Below are 19,783 nucleotides of genomic sequence, written 5' to 3' on the forward strand. Positions count from 1 at the left end.
ATATATATATATATATATATATATATATATATATATATATATGGTATATAAAATTGATTTTACAAATGCAAATTTATAACAAAAACAATTACAAATCCATACAAAGAGATTCCTCTGAATCTCCAGACGTCCCCCCCACCCCCTCCACGGGTCCCAATGTCAACGTTTATACCTGCATATCAGCCTTTTATCCACATTTTTTTTATCCATCTGAATTGTCCATAGTCACAGTCACCTTACAAGTGAGATTAAAACCCTGCTAATATTTTCATCTGCTTACAATGGTCTCCTAAGTAGATTACAATTTCCCCCCATTCTTTTTTAAAGTTCTTGTCCTCTTGGTTCCTGAGCTTTCCAGTTAAGTTTTGCCAGAGTCTATTATAAAAATAATTTTGAACTGTTGCACAAACAGTCCGAAGATCTTATAAAACAGTGCAAAATACTAAATCTACCACTCTCAGCAAAAAAAAAATAATCTCACTACTGAAAGTATAGGTACTATGAAAAACTCCCCCCCCCCCCAGAATCAAATGAAAAAGTGGCAAGATCTTTTGCTAAATTTTTAAAGAATTACGGTAAGATTGTATATGGTGAGAAGAGGATACCTGTCTGTACTGGATGCCATCCCACTTGCAGAATTCTCCCACTAGAGAGGCTTGCCAAGTGCAATTGTTATCTCAATTTAGGTGTCCAGCAAAATCTGTCCTTAATTTGAAGGATTTTAAAGTATTTGTGGCCTCTTTTGATGAGGCAGAATCTGTTAGACCTGGCTTTTAATTGTATAAATATATTTGGGGGAGATTTTATTGTGTTTGCTGTAAGTCATTTTTATGTGAAAAGAGGTTAATAAGTGCTTCCCCCCCCCTTGCTTCAGAGCTACTCTGAGTAAAACAGAGCACTCTACTCTGAATAAAATTTACAACTTATCCACTTTCCTTCACCTGAATTGTAATGACATGTCAATATGATATAACTATGTTCATTTATTTCCTTTGTGTTGGCAATATATGACGTATTGTGAAATGTTGTTGAAGAAGTGGCTATTTTTTTTTTATAAAAAAAAGAGCTCAAGGAGCAACAATAGTATTGGTAGTAGTTACAGGTGGGTAGCAGTGTTTGTCTGTTTGTCTGCCGCAGTCGAAACAGTAGCATCGGGCGGCGGCGGCACATAATTTCCATATTTCCGCTTATGTAGAATCCAAACTGCTATACCTACAACAGCCAAAACAATAATTGCAGAAACGCATGCAATTATCACAATTATAATTGTGGATTTGTCAACTGGGCCAGCATGTTTGTCATCTGGACTAGACAGAATAATGGTTTTCTCAGCTGGAGTAGGGGAAATGGTGATTGGATGAGTAGGAGAACGTGGCCATGCAGGAAGGAGCACGACTGCTCTGGCTATATTAGATACTTCTCCAACGTTGTTGCTGCCATCAATGCAACGAATGGCAAAGTAGATGGAGGTGCCGTTCTCTTTTGCGAAGTTTACCGGCTTATAGTGAAAGGATTGCTTGGTCCCAGCAGCTTCTGTCATCAGGCCAGCAGTGTTCACGGGAGTCGCGCTATCGAAAGTTGCATTGGTTAACTCCGAGGGTTTTTCACCCATCTTTATTTCATACTTTTCAGCTGCAAAATAAAGGACCCAGAACAAGTATGCATTAGATGTACATCTTCAAACATGGATCAAGGAAACAGTGACAAGCCTATCTTTCAGTGCATAACTTCCTGTCCTCCAGGAACCCTAAGCATGTTGCACACCAGCCATTGCATCTTTCTGTGTTGCAGAAGACTTTGGAAATTAAAGAACGCACAAGAGCTATGTCTGTAGTCATGCATTAAGAATAACAATGCCCAAATTTGCTTTCCGTGCATTTCAAACTTCCTGCCTTTAGGGAACTCTTAGCACATTGGCTTTGAATGCACACCCGCCGCTGCATCTTTGCTTGCTGCAAAGGACTCTGGAGAATGTTCCAGAACATACTGTTAGTTTACATGGGCTGCCGCTTAGGCCTGTTGAGGTTCACTGTAATTCCATGCCAATGCAAAAACATGGCCTGTGTCACAGAACCCAACAGGGTACCTATTTCAGACCCTCCAAGTGTCCCTATTATCCAGGGACAGTCCCCAATTTGCAGACGCCATTCCAGGTTCTGATCTGATCCCTCCCGGAATGTCCCGCTTTTTCTTAGGATGTCCCTAATTTTTATCGGAGAAACATTGGAGGGTATGGAGTTATCTGACCCAGAAGTCATCTGAAGGCAGCCCTGTATAGGGAAGTATTTAAATGTTTAATGTTTTGTTATGTTTTTTTATATATGTTGGAAGCCTCACAGAGTGGCTGGGGCAACCCAGTCAGATGTGAAGTGTATAAATAGTAAAATTATCATTATGGAATTTTCATCGGAGCAATGTTGGAGGTTATGCTATTCCACAGAATAAAACCTGACACTACTCTTCTGCCTGGGGGGGGGGGGGGGGGCAAAATGTCAAAACACATACATGACTTAAAATAAGAACAAAATACGGATTTAAAAATCGAAGCAACAATGCCTGAAACAGGCAGCCCCCTCCCGCCGAACAACAACAGCAGAAGGCCAAAAACATCAATTGGAAAAATTAAAAATTGGTGTGTGGCTGGGGACATTGGAGGGTTAATGGAGCTGTCCAGGGGAGACCCCGATGTACATATATTGCATGCCTATAAAGTTAGTGTAACTAAAACTGTTGTTTGGCTCGCCCCCCCCCCCCAAACCAGGTTAGTACAAAATTTAAATACTGCATTTCTCAAAGAAGCGTTACTGAATGATTAAAGCGGAAGCCCACGTTTACCTTTCCCCACATCATAGTTATTTCCAGGAGCTGTCCAGGAGAGAATAAATCCACCATCATTGGTTTGCTGTACATCGAGGTCGGTGATTTTACAGGGTGGAAGAACATCATGACTACCTCCAGGAGGAACTCCTGATACTACAAAGCTTCCACCGGATACAATTCTGGTGACATTTCCCAGATCTCCTTCAGGTTCACTGAAGTTAGCTTCAGGTTTGGGGGGGTTCATTGTTATAGTACCTACAAAAGTGTGTGGGGGAGATATGTCAGATGGGGTACACTACGGCTGATAGGCAGATTATATCCAGGTATCCAGGTAACCCATGATTTATGCTAATTATTGGCAGCACAATGTGATGTCTTCTTCTCCCCCCACACCATGCCTGTTTCTCACCATACCCAAATCTGCTCCAGATGCAGACAGATTTAGGGGGAGAAGAGGGAGGAGAACGTTCTCTTGCACAAGGAGAACTCTTTGTGACGGGGATCATTTTGCTTAGCGCTTTGTCCATTACCACGCCACATGTTAGATTTTTGTTTGTTGCTGAGTATAGTAACAGGCTGAGAATAAACTGGGACGCGGGTGGCACTGTGGGTTAAACCACTGAGCCTAGGGCTTGCCGAACAGAAGGTCGGCAGTTCGAATCCCCGCGATGGGGTGAGCTCCCACTGCTTGGTCCCAGCTCCTGCCAACCTAGCAGTTTGAAAGCACATCAAAGTGCAAGTAGATAAATAGGTACCGCTACAGCGGGAAGGTAAACAGCGTTTCCATGTGCTGCTCAGGTTCGCCAGAAGCAGCTTTGTCATGCTGGCCACATGACCTGGAAGCTGTACATTAACACGAGAGGAGTGCCACAACCCCAGAGTTGGTCACGACAATCTAATGGTCAGGGGTCCCTTTACCTTTCTAGTAACAGACTGAGAATAAACAACAAACAACAACAACAATTTATTATTTATACCCCACCCATCTGGCTGGACAAATACCTATAGGGTGTGTGTGTGTGTGTGTGTGTGTGTGTGTGTGTGTGTGCCCACCTTCCAGATAAATTTAAGACATTAAAATCACTTTATTATACACCACCTTCTCAATACAGATCAAGTGAGGCCCCTCCACCTCCATTCCTGCACTGAGCTGCTTCCCCTACGCTGAAGCTGCTGTATGCAGACAAATACCACAGTTATGTGGGCAAACGGATCACGTGCCTCTTTCCCACCCACAGGTAGCATAAATGCATTACATATGTGGATCCATCTGCAAATAAAGCATTTAAAATGTAAAGTGCAATATACAAATATGACACTAGATGGCGACAGTGAGCTATACCAAACTGAATGCATTTTTCAAAACTTTTTCTTTTTAAAAGCATTTTCACAGCAGTTTTTATATATATATGTGTGTGTAGATTCCACCATGGTTGCCTAGAGTTACTATGGGGGAAATAAAGCAATTTGATCTAGACCAGGCATGTCCAACCACGCTCCTCCTCCCTCCAATGACAATAGGTAGATCACTGCCAGATTTTTTATACTGGGCGTAGATCGCAGTCTCTTGGGAGTTGGACGTGCCTGATCTAGACTTTGGGCTGGCAAATAATAGAAACAGATGGGAATCTAAAATGCCAAAAGTGTTAGCCGAAAGAAGGATACCAGAGTCGCATTTTAAAGCCTTGTAAGAATTAGGGAGCTGTTTCATTGGTTCAATGACACATTCGATTAACCCATCCAGAATATTATAGTATAGACGAATATGGGCACACATTCTTCCATCCTATAAGGCATCAGAAATGTGTGCTCAAGTGTCCAGATCTACATAAAGACCATTATGAGGAGGGGAATGGCAGGAAGAAACTTGTGTTTCTCCTGAGACTCCCAATTTCACATTTTTGAGAATCACAGGGCTAACACACCACCAGTAAAGCTATTTCATAACCCAGGCTTACCATTTTCTGCGAAACCTGGCATATAGAGAGCGTGACTCTGCCTACGGGACCGTTTAAGAACCTTGTCTTTTCCTTTGACACGCACTTTGAGGTTGTGTCTGCCATTTCCTTTGAATGATGTGAAGTACCTGGAGTAGATCCCATCGTTCTTGAGAATATCAGCACCTGAATACACAGATATAAAAATGTAACATCCCAAAGCTCACCTCTAAGTGCTGCTCATTAAAAAAACCAAAACCCTACATAACCTATGTGGGAGGTGTTCATTTCACAATGTGTGTGGCTGTTTTAATAGAAATAGGTGAATATTTGATTCTGATCCCGGTAATATAGGATCATAAGGGACCAATGTTTTAATATTTGTGCCTCACAGGCCAACACAAGTTGTAACCAACAACACATCACAACACACTAGCATTATTGTAGCTTGCTGTATGCCTGTCAAGCTCCATTTTGGGCAGTTAACAAAATCAGGACACTTATCAAACTAAAAGACTCCCTTTCCCCATATGAACCAACCCAGATTCAGACATCACCATCTGGGTCCTTTCCCTGTGTGTGATTTCTGAGGGAAGTTGGGAGACTGGCAAAGAGCGAGTGGACCTTCTCTGTAGTAGCCCACAGTTATGTAATGCTCTCCCAGGAAGGCCCACTTGGCACCAATCTTGCTATCGTTTCAGCATCAGACAAAGATGTTTTTGTTTTCCCAAACATTGGTAGGTCTCCATACTATCCAACATTTGACAGATAGCTTTTGCACGGCTTGATGAAACTAGGGGCGGAATCCAGATCGAGATCCTGATATATAACTGTTCCAGTTCACATAGGCAGATAAGGCAAGTCACATGCTACAGGAAAAGCCAAATACATACACCGGTTTTGGTTGCAATGTATGTACTCTATCGGAAAAGAATGAATGAATTTGCCACTGCAAAAGATGAACAGCCAAGATCAGCTTTTGAATCCACTACAGTGGAACCTCGGTTTATGAACACCTCGGTTTATGAATTTTCGGTTTATGAACGCCACGGACCCATCTGGAATGGATTAATTCACTTTCCATTACTTTTAATGGGAAAGTTCGCTTCAGTTTATGAACGCTTCAGTTTATGAACAGACTTCCGGAACCAATTACACCCATGTTTCAGTTTATGAACGCTTCAGTTTAAGTACTTCACGGACCCGTCTGGAACGGATTAATCCACTTTCCATTACTTTCAATGGGAAAGTTCGCTTCAGTTTATGAACGCTTCAGTTTATGAACAGACTTCCAGAACCAATTGTGTTCATAAACCAAGGTACCACTGTATGTCAGCTCAGATGATGCTAGAGTTGATGAGTTAATATTCTGTTTCCGGGGGGGGGGGGGTTCCAGAATGCATACTGCCATAAAGGTTTCAAAATAAACTTGCCTGAACCATTGTCCAAAAGCTCTACCTCTTCACTTGGTCCGGTCTCTGGTTCAACTGTGGCTATGACTTTTGCACCGATAACAGGTAAGAATCCTTGGCTGACTTCTGCATAAATAACCATCGGACTAGGAAACATATTGGTATCACTATTCATAAAGGACTTCACAATCACCGGGGCCACATTGACAGACGCTGCTCTAGTTGTGACTGTTATCGATAGGACCTGAGCCTTTGAATATGTATTCTGAATTGAATAAATCCAATCCCCTCTCTGAAATATAGAAGAATATTGCATATCTAAGTAATGTTTGTGAATACAGTTCCATTCCTTTGGTTATTGTTGTGCTTTGAAAAAGATGGATGTCATTTTCTACAAAATATATATCTACAAGTGCAGAAGGTACTGGCAGCAGTGTCGAGCGGGACATATAATGGACGTTTACTCCTTCCACGGTGAATGGCAGTTGCGGCCCACTACAGGGCCTCCTCAGCCCCATGGAGCCTCGCCATCTTTCTGTGGCCATTGCCACTCCTGGCCGCCACAGAACATCACGGGCACCACCAGGCCCGCAGTTTGAATCAGCCAGTCCATGGCAGCCTGGGTGGAGGGGGTTTGCTATCTGATCCCCCCCTCGAAATTTTTTAAGTAGCTCTCTGCGTCCCAGGGCACATCATCACCCCCATCCTTAATCTAAATATATAGAAATGTTCAGGATGCATGTGCAGGGGCCAATGTATGGAGATACAGGGGGGAGGGGACAACAGAGGGCTCAGACAAAAGTAAATACTGGGAAATTGAACCCAGAAACTAACATTTCCTTCTCCAAGGGTGGGGGCCAATGTAGGAAGATACCGGGGGTAGGGGCCAACACTCCCCAGGGACAACAGAGGGCTCAGACAGAAGTGCATGCTGGGAAATAAAACCCAGAACCTAACAGTTCCTTCTCCAAGGGTGGGGGCCAAGGTATGGAGATACATGGGGGAGGGGCCAACACTCCCCAGGGACAACAGAGGAAAGGGTATCCTACCGAAACACAGGGATGAGCCGGGGTGGATGGAGGAGGGGTAGGATACGTCATGGATCGGGACAGGGTGGGGAGGGACCACAGGAAAGAACCACAGCAACGCGTGGCCGGGTCAGCTAGTAGTATAGATATAACATCAATTTCCTGCATTGCAGGGGGCTGAACTAGATTTTTCTCGTGGTCCCAACTCTACAATTCTACAGTTTGATGATTCTATGATTATTCTGTGATTATTCTGCCCTATAAGGGATAAAGTAATAAACTGGTCAGTTGCACAGAAACTGTAATATCAGACAAGCAACTGAATGTTAAATGTCGTACGGATTAGTAGTGAATGGCTCTTCAATAATTTGCTGTAGTGACACAACCCTTCACTAACACAGCTACAATCATTTCTCCCTTTTCAAAAAGGAACAGGCACATTCCTAGTAACGGTTCGACACATAGAGAAGTTTGAAAACCGTTCAGTTTTTACCTCTGCGGTTCCATCAATCTTGAGGCGAGCTGTTTGGACATTGGTGCTATCAATTGCAAAGTCTTTGTCAGTGTACTCTCTTCCTTTGGGATCTGTCAGCAGAATTCCCGGTGGGGACACGCCCCACGTCACCACGAAGAAAGTGTCATTTCCTACTGTTTTATCAATGGTTACAATACCATTCAGCTGGTCTTTGGAATTGACGCTTTGCCCTCTACTTTCAAGCTGTTGGGGGTAGGGGGGAATAAATATACAGTATCTGAAAAGTTTTACAAATTGAATACATATGGTTTATTTCCTTTCATAAGGTGTACATTGTTTAGAAGGTGCCTTCACAGTGGTTAGTTCTGCTGGACAAGAAATACGCAGTCCTCAGCCATTAATAAAAATGCTGGTATAGCCTTGCCCCATACAGATCTTGGTTTTCCCAGTGGTGATAAATTTAGTTTCTATCAATATTTCAATGTTAAAGAAATGGAGGAAGGCAGATAAGCAGCTACGTTGGAACAGGTGGAAAGAATCACACCTTTATCTCAACAGCCTTGGAAATGGCCAGCCAATATTTGGATAATGCTAGATGAGGCAACTCAAATCTCCAGTTTCCATATTTTGGCAAAGGGTTGCCAAGGAGATACAATCTTCTGGGCTGGAATCATGGTGCTGGAGCAGTTTTTTAAGAAACACTTTCCCCATATGCTATTTTCCTAATGAAACCTCTTCTCCAATTTGTTATTTGGTACAATCTTCTGGGCAGGGACCATGGTGCTGGGGTTGTTTTTTGTATAAAGAAACACTTTTGTCATATATTATTTTCCTAATGAAACCTCATCTCCAAATGAATTATATTACACATTCATTTGAGCTCAGAATGGTACATTGTGAAATGTTTCAGCTCTGCCAAAATCCATTTTGGCCGTTTGCCCTTCTCTTTTAATTACTTTAATACCTGTTCCTCCCCCTGTTCAATAATAGAAAAATGTGGACTGTAGAATTGATTTCACTCTACATTGACTTTAATTCTTATATAGTGCCTAGTAATTTAAAGCAAATAATAATAGTGATAGTGATAGCGGTTGGAGGGTGGATGGCAGTTAACAGATTGAGGTTGAATCCTGACAAGACAGAAGTACTGTTTGTGGGGGACAGGAGGCAGGCAGGTGTGGAGGACTCCCTGGTCCTGAATGGGGTAACTGTGCCCGAAGGACCAGGTGCACAGCCTGGGAATCATTTTGGACTCACAGCTGTCCATGAAGGCGCAGGTCAATTCTGTGTCCAGGGCAACTGTCTATCAGCTCCATCTGGTACGCAGGCTGAGACCCTACCTGCCGGCGGAATGTCCCAACAGAGTGGTGCATGTTCTGGTAATCTCCCGCTTGGATTACTGCAATGCACTCTACATGGGGCTACCTTTGAAGGTGACCCGGAAACTGCAACTAATCCAGAATGCGGCAGCTAGACTGGTGACTGGGAGCGGCCGCCGGGACCACATAACACTGGTCCTGAGAGATCTACACTGGCTCCCAGTACGTTTCCAAGCACAATTCAAAGTGTTGGTGTTGACCTTTAAAGCCCTAAACGGCCTTGGTCCTGTATACCTGAAGGGGCGTCTCCACCCCCACCATTCAGCCCGGACACTAAGATCCAGCGCCGAGGGCCTTCTGACGGTTCCCTCCTTGCAAGAAGTGAGGTTACAGGGAACCAGACAGTGGGCCTTCTCGGTAGCAGCACCCGCCCTGTGGAATGCCCTTCCATCAGATGTCACGGAAATAAGCAGCTATTCTAATTTTAAAAGACATCTGAAGGCAGCCCTGTTTAGGGAAGCTTTTAATATTTAATGCTGTATTATTTTAATATTCAATTGGGAGCCGCCCAGAGTGGCTGGGGAGACTCAGCCAGATGGGTGGGGTATAAATTATGATGATGATGATGATGATAAAAATAGACTGCTGCATGCACTCAAATCTTTGCAGTTCAAACCTGAATAGATTGTTGACTGATATCTCCACTTCCTGAAGAAATTCCACTGAAAGCATTGATGAGGCCATTGGAATCCAAATTGTCAGTGGCAGAAAATTTTGAACCTCCTGAAATGTGATTGAAATAATAATAATCAGAATTTTTCAAGTGGAATAAAATGCAATTAGCTTTCGTATGATGCCTTGTAGTGGCCACTACATGGTGCAGGGGAGGGGATTGTGAAAATTTCATTGAACGATCCCTAATTCCTGCACTAGGGCTTTTTATTCCATAGAATGCCACGCCCCAAGGTATTAGTGTTTTGTGATCATAGGCAGCAACTGGAATGGCTACGGAAAATTTAGCCCACTTAACTCAGCGGAAGGAAGGAAACTCTAGATTTCTTTATTGCCCTTGTATTTCACCTTCTCCCCTAACCCAGTACAAAAAAGACCCTTTCCAATGTTATCCTCACAACCCAGTGAGCTTTTGTGGCTGAATGACTACCTGATCCGCGGTCTCCCCATTTTCAGTATGGCATTCTGTCCTCACAAATGGCACAATGACAGAATACCACATTTATTCAAATCTAATGCTCACTTTTGGGGGCCAAATCACATTGCAAAAAATGAAGGTGCGTATTAGATTCAACAGCACATTTACATTCACTAGCAAATACTTTTTTTGGTTTTGTTTCAAGTTTCTGAAAGTTGAGGTGTGCATTAGTTTTGGTGATGTATGAGACTTGAGTAAATACGGCAATAGGACTTGGGATTGTTAAGGATCATGGTTTAATTTCCTGAAATAGTCATATTTATTCATGTTAAATTACTGTGTGTTTTTAACATGGGGTTTTTCCTTGGGCAGTAGCTCTCTCATGTGATTGGCTGACTGTGAGTCACATGTGAGAAGCGTTCCATTCTGTTGTGACTGTTTTTCGAGTACAATGGAACCTCGGAACCCAGACACCGAACAATTTTTGGAAGTTGAACGTCCGGCTTCTGACTGAGTGCAGGAAGCTCCTGCAGTGAATCGGAAGCTGCGCCTTGGTTCTCGAACGGTTCCAGGCATGGGTGTAGACAGGGGGGGCAGGAGGGGGCAGCTGCCCCCCCCCTAGAAGCAAAAAATTATTGTATTTTACAGACCATAACCAGCACTTTCCCCCTCCAAAAACTGAAGTGGAAAGGGCTTTGCTCTAGCAAGAGCAGCTCTCCACTTGCTGGGGGCGGGGGGGGGGCAGGAACACAGCTGTAACAAAAACACATCAAATAAATAAAGCAAAGTGGCTACCAGTACTTAAGCAGTTAAGACAAGGGAGAAGAATATCCCTTCAGGCAAGGTTCACCCTATTCACCCTATTGTTCTTCAGTGGGAGCTGTTAATGAGCATTCAGGGATCGCATTAACAGTTCTTTTGGCGATTTAATGAGGGTGCAGAGGATTCAATTTGACTAAGGTGGCCCTGCAAGGCTAAAAGGAAGTGAATAAGAAAGGGGGGGCTGTAGCTTTGATAGACACAGTGATGTTTATAAAAAGCACAGGTGTTCCAGCCTGCCCCTCCTCCTGCATCTGTATACTGTAAATCAGGGGTGGCCACTTCCCAAGAGACTCTGATCTACTCACAGAGTTAAAAACTGGGAGTGATCTACCCCCTTTTGGGGGGTTCAGGTCAAAGCTGTTGAGTTTTTTTTAAGGAAGGGAAGCCCTGTTTTGGGGGTTTAGGTCAAACTTGTTGAGCTTCTTTTAGGAGGGAGGGAGGCCCATTTTTGTTTAGGGCTTCAGGTCATAGTTCAGGTTTTTTTAGGGAGGAGGAAAATTTTGGGTGAGCTTTTTTTAGGGGTGCCAGTGATCTAGAAGTGATCTACCACAGACATCCAGTGATCTACTGGTAGATCACAATCTACCTGTTGGACGTGCCTGCTGTAAATCAAGCAGAGAGAAAGCTGCTTACAAGGCTCCTGTACAGGTGTACCAGTATCTTCCTCTTGCTGCAGAGTTCTAGCATCACAGCGTCACCCAGAGGCACCCACAAATATGAGTTATCCCTCTCTCTATTTCTTCCTTCCTTTCCTCCCTCTTCCATCCTCAATAAAATACTGGGGGGGGGGCAGATAAGCCCCACATAGAAAGCCCATCAACATGGGGGGGGGATGACTCTTTAAAATACAGTATTTACCAGTAATTGGGGGGGGGGAGCCACCTAGGCCTCTAGGAGTTGGCTGCTATGCCTAGGACAATTCAAGAAAGCAGAATGATGCATATGCTATGGTAATATATCAATAGAATCATGGAATTGTAGTCAGAAGGCACCACAAGGGTCATCTAGTCCAACCCCCTGCAATGCAGGAATTTCCCCCCAATGTGGGGTTTGAACCCACAACATGGTTGAAATATTATGCTGATATGCAGCAACGCCTCGGAGTGATCATGACTGCGGCCCTGGCTTGCCTCGCCCTCGCCCGCCCTGCCACCCCCTCTCCCCTGCTTGACCCTCCTGTCCTCTTGCTGCAGAGTTCTAGCATCACAGCATCACCCAGAGGCACCCACAAATATGAGTTATCCCTCTCTCTATTCTTCCTTCCTTCCCTCCCTCTTTCATCCTTAATAAAATACTGGGGGGGGGGGGCAGATAAGCCCCACATAGAAAGCCCATCAACATGGGGGGTGACTCTTTCAAATACGGTATTTACCAGTAATTGGGGGGGGGGGGAGATGCACCTAGGCCTCTAGGAGTTGGCTGCTATGCCTAGCAGTAGGACAATTCAAGAAAGCAGAATGATGCATATGCTATACAGTATAATATATCAATGGAATCATAGAATTGTAGTCGGAAGGGACCACAAGGGTCATCTAGTCCAACCCCCTGCAATGCAGGATTTTTCCCCAAGGTGGGGCTTGAACCCACGGCATGGTTGAAATATCATGCTGATATGCAGCAACGCCTCGGAGCTGTCGTGACTGCGGCCGTGCCTTCCCTCGCCCTCGCCCGCCCTGCCACCCCCTCTCGCCTGCCCGACCCTCCCGTCCTCTTGCTGCAGAGTTCCAGCATCACAGCGTCACCCAGAGGCACCCACAAATATGAGTTATCCCTCTCTCTATTTCTTCCTTCCTTCCCTCCCTCTTCCATTCTTAATAAAATACGGGGGGGCAGATAAGCCCCACATAGAAAGCCCACCAACATGGGGGGGGGATGACTCTTTCAAATACGGTATTTACTAGTAATTGGGGGGGGGAGGCATCTAGGCCTCTAGGAGTTGGCTGCTATGCCTAGGAGTAGGACAATTCAAGAAAGCAGAATGATGCATATGCTATGGCAATATATCAATAGAATCATAGAATTGTAGTCGGAAGGGACCACAAGGGTCATCTAGTCCAACCCCCTGCAATGCAGGAATTTTTTCCTAAGGTGGGGCTTGAACCCACGACATGGTTGAAATATTATGCTGATATGCAGCAACGCCTCGGAGCCGTCGTGACTGCGGCCGTGCCTTGCCTCGCCCTCGCCCGCCCTGTCACCCCCTCTCGCCTGCCCGACCCTCCCGTCCTCTGCAGCCAAGCAGGGTAGCCGCCGACGCTGCCAGCCCCAGAAGCACAAGGTGGCCGCTGCCGCTGCCGCCACAATGCCGTCAGGCCAGCTGGCCCTGTAGCCCCGCCCACGTTCCCACTTTGTGGCCCCGCCCCTGATCGACCATGGCTTGCCCCCCCCTAGTTTTGATCCTGGCTACGCCCCTGGTTCCAGGAGTTGAATGGACTCCCGGAACGGATTAAATTTGAGAACCAAGGTATGATTGTAACTGTTGTTTTTAACTGCTTTTCTGTCTTCTCTCTGTGTGCAGGGAATGGCTGCTGAGAGAGGCTTCTCTGAATACTGCTGCAGACAGTGTGTGTCTAAAGTGAAACGGACTTTTTGCAAGACACCAGCTGGCACTAAGTAGCACAGAAGACTCCTGTAAGACTCAGACATTTCGTTCAATCACTTACCCGTCAGCTCTGCCAATCTTTCTAGTTCTTCTGCAGCACTTTCTCCCAAAGCAATGGTGTGAATTATAGACCCACTATTTTGAACTTCCTCGAAACAAGAGGTTATAGCATTATCTTCCCCATCTGTCAAGAGCACAATTTCACAGCCTTTTGTAGTTGAATACTTTTGTAAAAAGACCTGTATGGGGGGAAAAGATTGAAATTTTAACAGCAACTAGTAATGTAGAAGGGCACATGCTTAAAGTGTATGACATAACTGCTACAAAGCTCTGCAAGTATGTTGTACGGTTGCTGTTCTGTGACATATGTGTGAATTAATTTCATACCTCTAACAGAAGCAGATTGTTTCTCCCTTAACAGTATTTGCTACTTCACTACTTTCAAAGGGTAGAAAATATGTGCAAATTGGGTTGCTCACTCCTCTCTCTAGCTGCTGTTCCACAACAACTGCCATAGCATTCCCCTAAAATCCATGCCTAGGAACAGAAGACCTGTCAATATCAGCCATCAAAGTTTCTATTTTTTAAATTCTTAAATTTCAATCTCCGCTTTTTTACAGCAATTTCGGAATTTTATTTTTAAAATTCCTCATGAAAATTATTCAGCATTTTAGTGCAAATTTCTCCTAATAAACATTTTTCTTATATGCAGCTTTCACTCAAGCGCATATTTTTGCAAGCAGTTTCTCCTAATATAATGCATCTTGGTTATAGATCCCCCCCCAATTTGATTATGCATCTTGATTATAGGTTTTTCAATAATAGATTCCATTTCAGGCAAACTTGTACGTAATATGTTCATTTTGTAAACATTGGTGAGTTGGAAAACTAAAGCAATTCATTTTGGATTGAAAACTAATAAATTGAAATCTAATTTAAAATTTTATCAAAAAGAGAGAGGAAAACTTAAAGCACCAAATTTGGAAAAAATTGAATTTTGAAGGGCGGTTTGTTTGGGTTGTCAAATTGTTTAGGAAACTGATAAACTCGGCTTTAAATGCAAACTGAACAAATTCCCCTTCCCTGTCCCCACGCTTGGAGATGCCAGCTTTTGCACTCTCTTTGGCCTCAATATGGAAAGGGAGAGAAAGCATATAGCTTCCACTGCAGGGAATTCACAGTGATGCACTATGGCTCCTTCAAAGTTTAGGACCAGTTTATCAGGCTGCCCAGTCATTGCTAAGTCAATCAGGAAGAGGGAGAGGAAGAGGAAGAAGAGGAGGAGGAGGAGGAGGAGTTTGGACTTGCTATCCCACCTTTCACTCCCCTCAAGGAGTCTCAAAGTGGCTAACAATCTCCTTTCCCTTCCTCCCCCACAACAAACACTCTGTGAGGTGAGTGAGCCTGAGAGACGTCAGAGAAGTGTGACTAGCCCAAGCAGCTGCATGTGGAGAAGTGGGGAATCGAACCCAGTTCACCAGATTACGAGTCCATTGCTCCTAACCACTACACCACGCTGGCTCTTTTGGTTCCACTAAGCTATAAACCTGACCTTTCAGGTGAGTAAGAATCCAGAACTGATTGAACACCACTTACCCAGGCAGTAAACCACCAACTAACAGCACCTTTATCTTGTCTGCACTGAATTTCAGTTTTCTTGGCTTTTATGAGACCTGATAGACCCCCTAGAACACAACTATTATATGCAGCAACACTGCCTTCTTTTATATCTGGCTACCCGACTAAGTTTGGTGTCTGACCAAACTGCGGGAGGCAGTGGAAGACAGGAGTGCTTGGCGTGCTCTGGCCCATGGGGTCACAAAGGGTCAGACACAACTAAACGACTAAACTTCAACAACACTCAACTAAGCAGAAGCATAGGAATAAAATAATCTAGATTCTTTTTCTTCTCCTTCACCTGAAATCCTGACCGCACTCCGGAACATATGTTGGTTCCTCCACCAGCTGAGGTAGGAAGATAGTCTGCAAGTGTTTGCCGCACGCTATTGCTGCTGATCTGTTTCAAGCCAGTCAGAATTGATGCTCCGCTGCTGAACGTGACTATCCCAACCCAGGATCCCGCTTCAATAATCTGCAGGATGAATATTTCTGCAGCTTGTTTCTGCCGACCAATGCGATTGCTCTGCATATGAATAATAATATTTTTTTAAAAAAAAACAGCATTCACAGACCTGCCAGTGCATTCTGAGAAGCAAATAAAAAAAATTCCTGAAGCTTTATTTGTAAGTATAGTGATCAGCAAAACATTCATGAATATAGACAAATCCATAATATTTCAGAGTATTCAAATAACCTCATCCATGTTGTGATTCAGGGCACAATCCTTCTGGAAATTTTTCTGAAATGGACAGGAGGTGCACAACAGCAGCTTTCATTTCAACGGGGCTTTTCCCGTGAATTGTGCTCTCAAAGGATATTTCTCCTATACAGTGGTGCCTCGCTAGACGAATTTAATTCATTCCACGGGTCTTTTCTTATAACGAAAAATTCGTCTAGCGAATCCCATAGGAATGCATTGAATTTTCTTTGAAAAAATTTTTTTTGCCCATAGGAACGCATTAATTGAATTTCAATGCATTCCTATGGCAAACTGCGATTCGCTAGACGAATTTTTCATAAAACGAATTCGTCTAGCGAGGCAACCTCCACTCGAAAAATCCTTTCGTTAAGCGGAAATTTCGTTAAGCAGGGCATTCGTTAAGCGAGGCACCACTGTAATACTTTTTTCTCCTATAATACTATTTCTCCTATAAGACAAGACAGGAGTGCCTGGCGTGCTATGGTCCATGGGGTCACAAAGAGTCGGACACGACTAAATGACTAAACAACAATACTTTTGTGGCTGCTGAACACATTTCCATATATTATATATGGAAATACCAATTCAGTTAACAGAATCTCATTTCTATTTGCTTAGCAGTTGTTTGGTTAGTTAGATGGTCTTTGCCCTGCCTTTCAGTCAAATGATTCCCATGACTCTTGAAACCACTTCAGAGATTATCACCAGAACATGGGTAGCTATTGAAGCTTCCTGTCCTATTGAGAATCCTAAAAGACCTGATTGATCTCTTTAGATATCTCAACTGAATGCTTGCAGTTGGATTTCCCCCCCTCCTCCATGCTTCATCCATTCTGTCTCTCCCCTACCCAGTGTTTTCCATGTCTCACAATCCATCACTTGCTCTGGGTTCCCTGCACCAACACAGAATTTGACTGAGGTTGACCTCTCTAGCACACAACGGCCACATTGCCCTGCCCTGCAGCACATCTCCTGTATGGATTTGCTACTTCAGCTGGATAAATATCCAAAAAAACTTATCTAATCAGGTAGACCAAGTGCAATGAATGTTTGCTGAACTACAAATCCCATGGTCATTGGCCATGCTTGCTGGGATTAATGGGAGTTGTAGTTCAGCAATATGTGGAAGGCTGAAGGTTCCCTACAACTGAGATACAACAAAATTGAGCCTCACCGTTCCTAATACAGAGTGTCATTTACTACAGAAATGTCAATGCTGTATTGACATTTATAATAATAATTTTATTTTTTTATACCCTGCCCATCTGGCTGGGTTTCCCCAGCCACTCAGGGCGGCTTACAGCAAATAAAAAAATGTAAAACGTCAGACATTAAAACTTCACAATACAGGGCTGCCTTTAGATGTCTTCTAAAAGTCAGATAGTTGTTTATCTCCTTGACACCTGATAGGAGGGTGTTCCACAGGGAGGGCGCCACCACCGAGAAGACCCTCTGCCTGGTTCCCTGTAACCTCACTACTTGCAGTGAACTGCCAGAAGGCCCTTGGAGCTAAACCTCAGTGCCCATTTGTTTTTGCTATGGACATGAATACCATAATTTTTGAACTTTCTCAAAACATATCTTCTGAACATGGAAAGCAGACTTACCGCATCCATGCTCCCGGAAACATCAAGCACTAGACACAAAACTCTCTCATGTTTTTTCAGCAGGGAGATAGTGGGGTCAGGTGGGGGAACTGTAATTGGAGATGAACTGGCAAAGTCAGGAGAGGCCATAATTACTTCCCAGCTGCTCCTGTAGTTGCACATTTTATTCTGCAAATTTGTTGCTTTAATATTATGGTTGCTTTTGTTACAGAACTGAGTAACCTAAATAAAAGATAGGGAAGGACAGGTCAAGATCACAGCCTCATTAGAAATTCCTATGGCAGCTGTTCTTTACGAAGAGGTGCTGCAAAGATGGACATTCATTGGCACACAGACAAAAAAAGGCTACAGGGTGTTAGGTGGATTTTTAGTTCTAGACATCTCTTGCCCTTAACCTCACAAAAATGCAATGAAAAGAGTTTCCAAAGAGTCTGTTCTAGTTTACTTATTGATCTCTCAGGGCTCGAACAGACATTCACTTCCCATGTCACAAGTTAATGCCCATATATCACAAGGGGGGAGTCTCAGTGCTCATGTGGCTGAAATAGCAACAGCACAACACAAGAGGGAGGTATAAGATAACACAAGAAATCCCTGATGTAAGCAGGAGTAGAAGAAATCCTGGGCAAACCTCAAAAGTTTAAAAAGTCAAAAGGGTGTGTGTGGATAGAAAGAGGTTATAATAATAATAATAATAATTTATTATTTATACCCCGCCCATCTGGCCGGGTTCCCCCAGCCACTCTGGGCGGCTTCCAAAAAAACAGAAATTCTAAAATACAAAAATCCATCAAACATTAAAAGCTTCCCTAAACAGGGCTGCCTTGAGATGCCTTCTAAAGGTCTGGTAATTGTTCTCTTTGACCTCTAGTGGGAGGGCATTCCACAGGGTGGGTGCCACTACCGAGAAGGCCCTCTGCCTGGTTCCCTGTAACTTGGCTTCTCGTAATGAGGGAACCGCCAGAAGGCCCTCGGAGCTGGACCTCAGTGTCCGGGCAGAACGATGGGGGTGGAGACGCTCCTTCAGGTATACCGGACCGAGGCCATTTAGGGCTTTAAAGGTCAACACCAACACTTTGAATTGTGCTCGGAAACGTACTGGGAGCCAATGTAGGTCTTTTAGGACCGGTGTTATGTGATCTCGGCGGCCGCTCCCAGTCACCAGTCTAGCTGCCGCATTCTGGATTAGTTGTAGTTACCGGGTCACCTTCAAAGGTAGCCCCACGTAGAGCGCATTGCAGTAGTCCAAGCGAGAGATAACTAGAGCATGCACCACTCTGGAGAGACAGTCAGTGGGCAGGTAGGGACTCAGCCTGCGTACCAGATGGAGCTGATAAACAGCTGCCCTGGACACGGAGTTGACCTGTGCCTCCATGGACAGCTGTGAGTCTAAAATGACTCCCAGGCTGCGCACCTGGTCTTTCAGGGGCACAGTTACCCCATTCAGGACCAGAGAGTCCTCCACACCCGCCCGCCTCCTGTCCCCCACAAACAGTACTTCTGTCTTGTCAGGATTCAATCTCAATCTGTTAGCCGCCATCCATCCTGCAACCGCCTCCAAGCACTCACACAGGGCCTTCACCGCCTTCACTGGTTCTGATTTAAAAGAGAGGTAGAGCTGGGTATCATCAGCATACTGATGGACACCCAGCCCAAACCCCCTGATGATCTCTCCCAGCGGCTGCATATAGATATTAAAAAGCATGGGGGAGAGGACAGAACCCTGAGGCACCCCACAAGTGAGAGCCCAGGGGTCTGAACACTCATCCCCCACCACCACTTTCTGAACACGGCCCAGGAGGAAGGAGCGGAACCACTGCATGACAGTGCCCCCAGCTCCCCCAGGTTGTCTGTGTGTGCCTCATTCTGCTGTGAATTTTTTTTTCTGAGCTCCTGCAGGTGGGGGAAGAATGCAGTCCATTCCCCCCTTAAACACGGAGGTGGAGGTTGCCTACCTCCTTAGCAAAACAAAACAAAACAAAAACCACCTTGTGTTTTTGAAGGCAGACACCAAAGAAGAATAAATCCCGACTGAGATTTGTCTTACTTACTGAAGGGAGACTTTGCAAATACATTATAGAAGCTGCAGTATCTTGTCGCCTGTTTGGGAAAAATGCGCATCCGTGTTCAAACAGCTGAGTTTGGGGATCAATTTTGCAACGTCTGTATTGATTGCCACCAAGTGGGAATACGTATTTACCGGTGAAATCCGTCGAGCACCTAATCAACATAATAGAAACAAATAAGGGTCAGTCGGTTTAAAAGTCGAGAAATACGCAATTACGTGCTGG

General features: G+C 44.4%; 1 protein-coding gene across 4 annotated transcripts in view; it reads right to left on the minus strand.

Annotated features, from left to right (window-relative positions):
- Positions 1-33: 33 nt before the first annotated feature.
- LOC118089221 (calcium-activated chloride channel regulator 1) overlaps positions 34-19,783 on the minus strand; it is a 38,094-nt gene continuing 18,344 nt past the window's right edge. For all 4 annotated transcript variants that reach the window (XM_060276758.1, XM_060276756.1, XM_060276757.1 and 1 more), the window contains exons 6-15: positions 19,544-19,712; positions 17,493-17,714; positions 15,484-15,708; positions 13,627-13,804; positions 9,668-9,774; positions 7,691-7,915; positions 6,191-6,461; positions 4,779-4,943; positions 2,836-3,075; positions 34-1,632 (exon numbers count right to left, since the gene is read on the minus strand). In XM_060276758.1, the coding sequence (XP_060132741.1) occupies positions 1,097-1,632; positions 2,836-3,075; positions 4,779-4,943; positions 6,191-6,461; positions 7,691-7,915; positions 9,668-9,774; positions 13,627-13,804; positions 15,484-15,708; positions 17,493-17,714; positions 19,544-19,712 (2,338 nt within the window). In that variant the 3' untranslated portion in view covers positions 34-1,096. The remainder of the gene's footprint in view (positions 1,633-2,835; positions 3,076-4,778; positions 4,944-6,190; positions 6,462-7,690; positions 7,916-9,667; positions 9,775-13,626; positions 13,805-15,483; positions 15,709-17,492; positions 17,715-19,543; positions 19,713-19,783) is intronic.

The sequence above is a fragment of the Zootoca vivipara genome, chromosome 7 (genome assembly GCF_963506605.1).
Source record: "Zootoca vivipara chromosome 7, rZooViv1.1, whole genome shotgun sequence".
NCBI classification, from domain to species: Eukaryota; Metazoa; Chordata; class Lepidosauria; order Squamata; family Lacertidae; genus Zootoca; species Zootoca vivipara.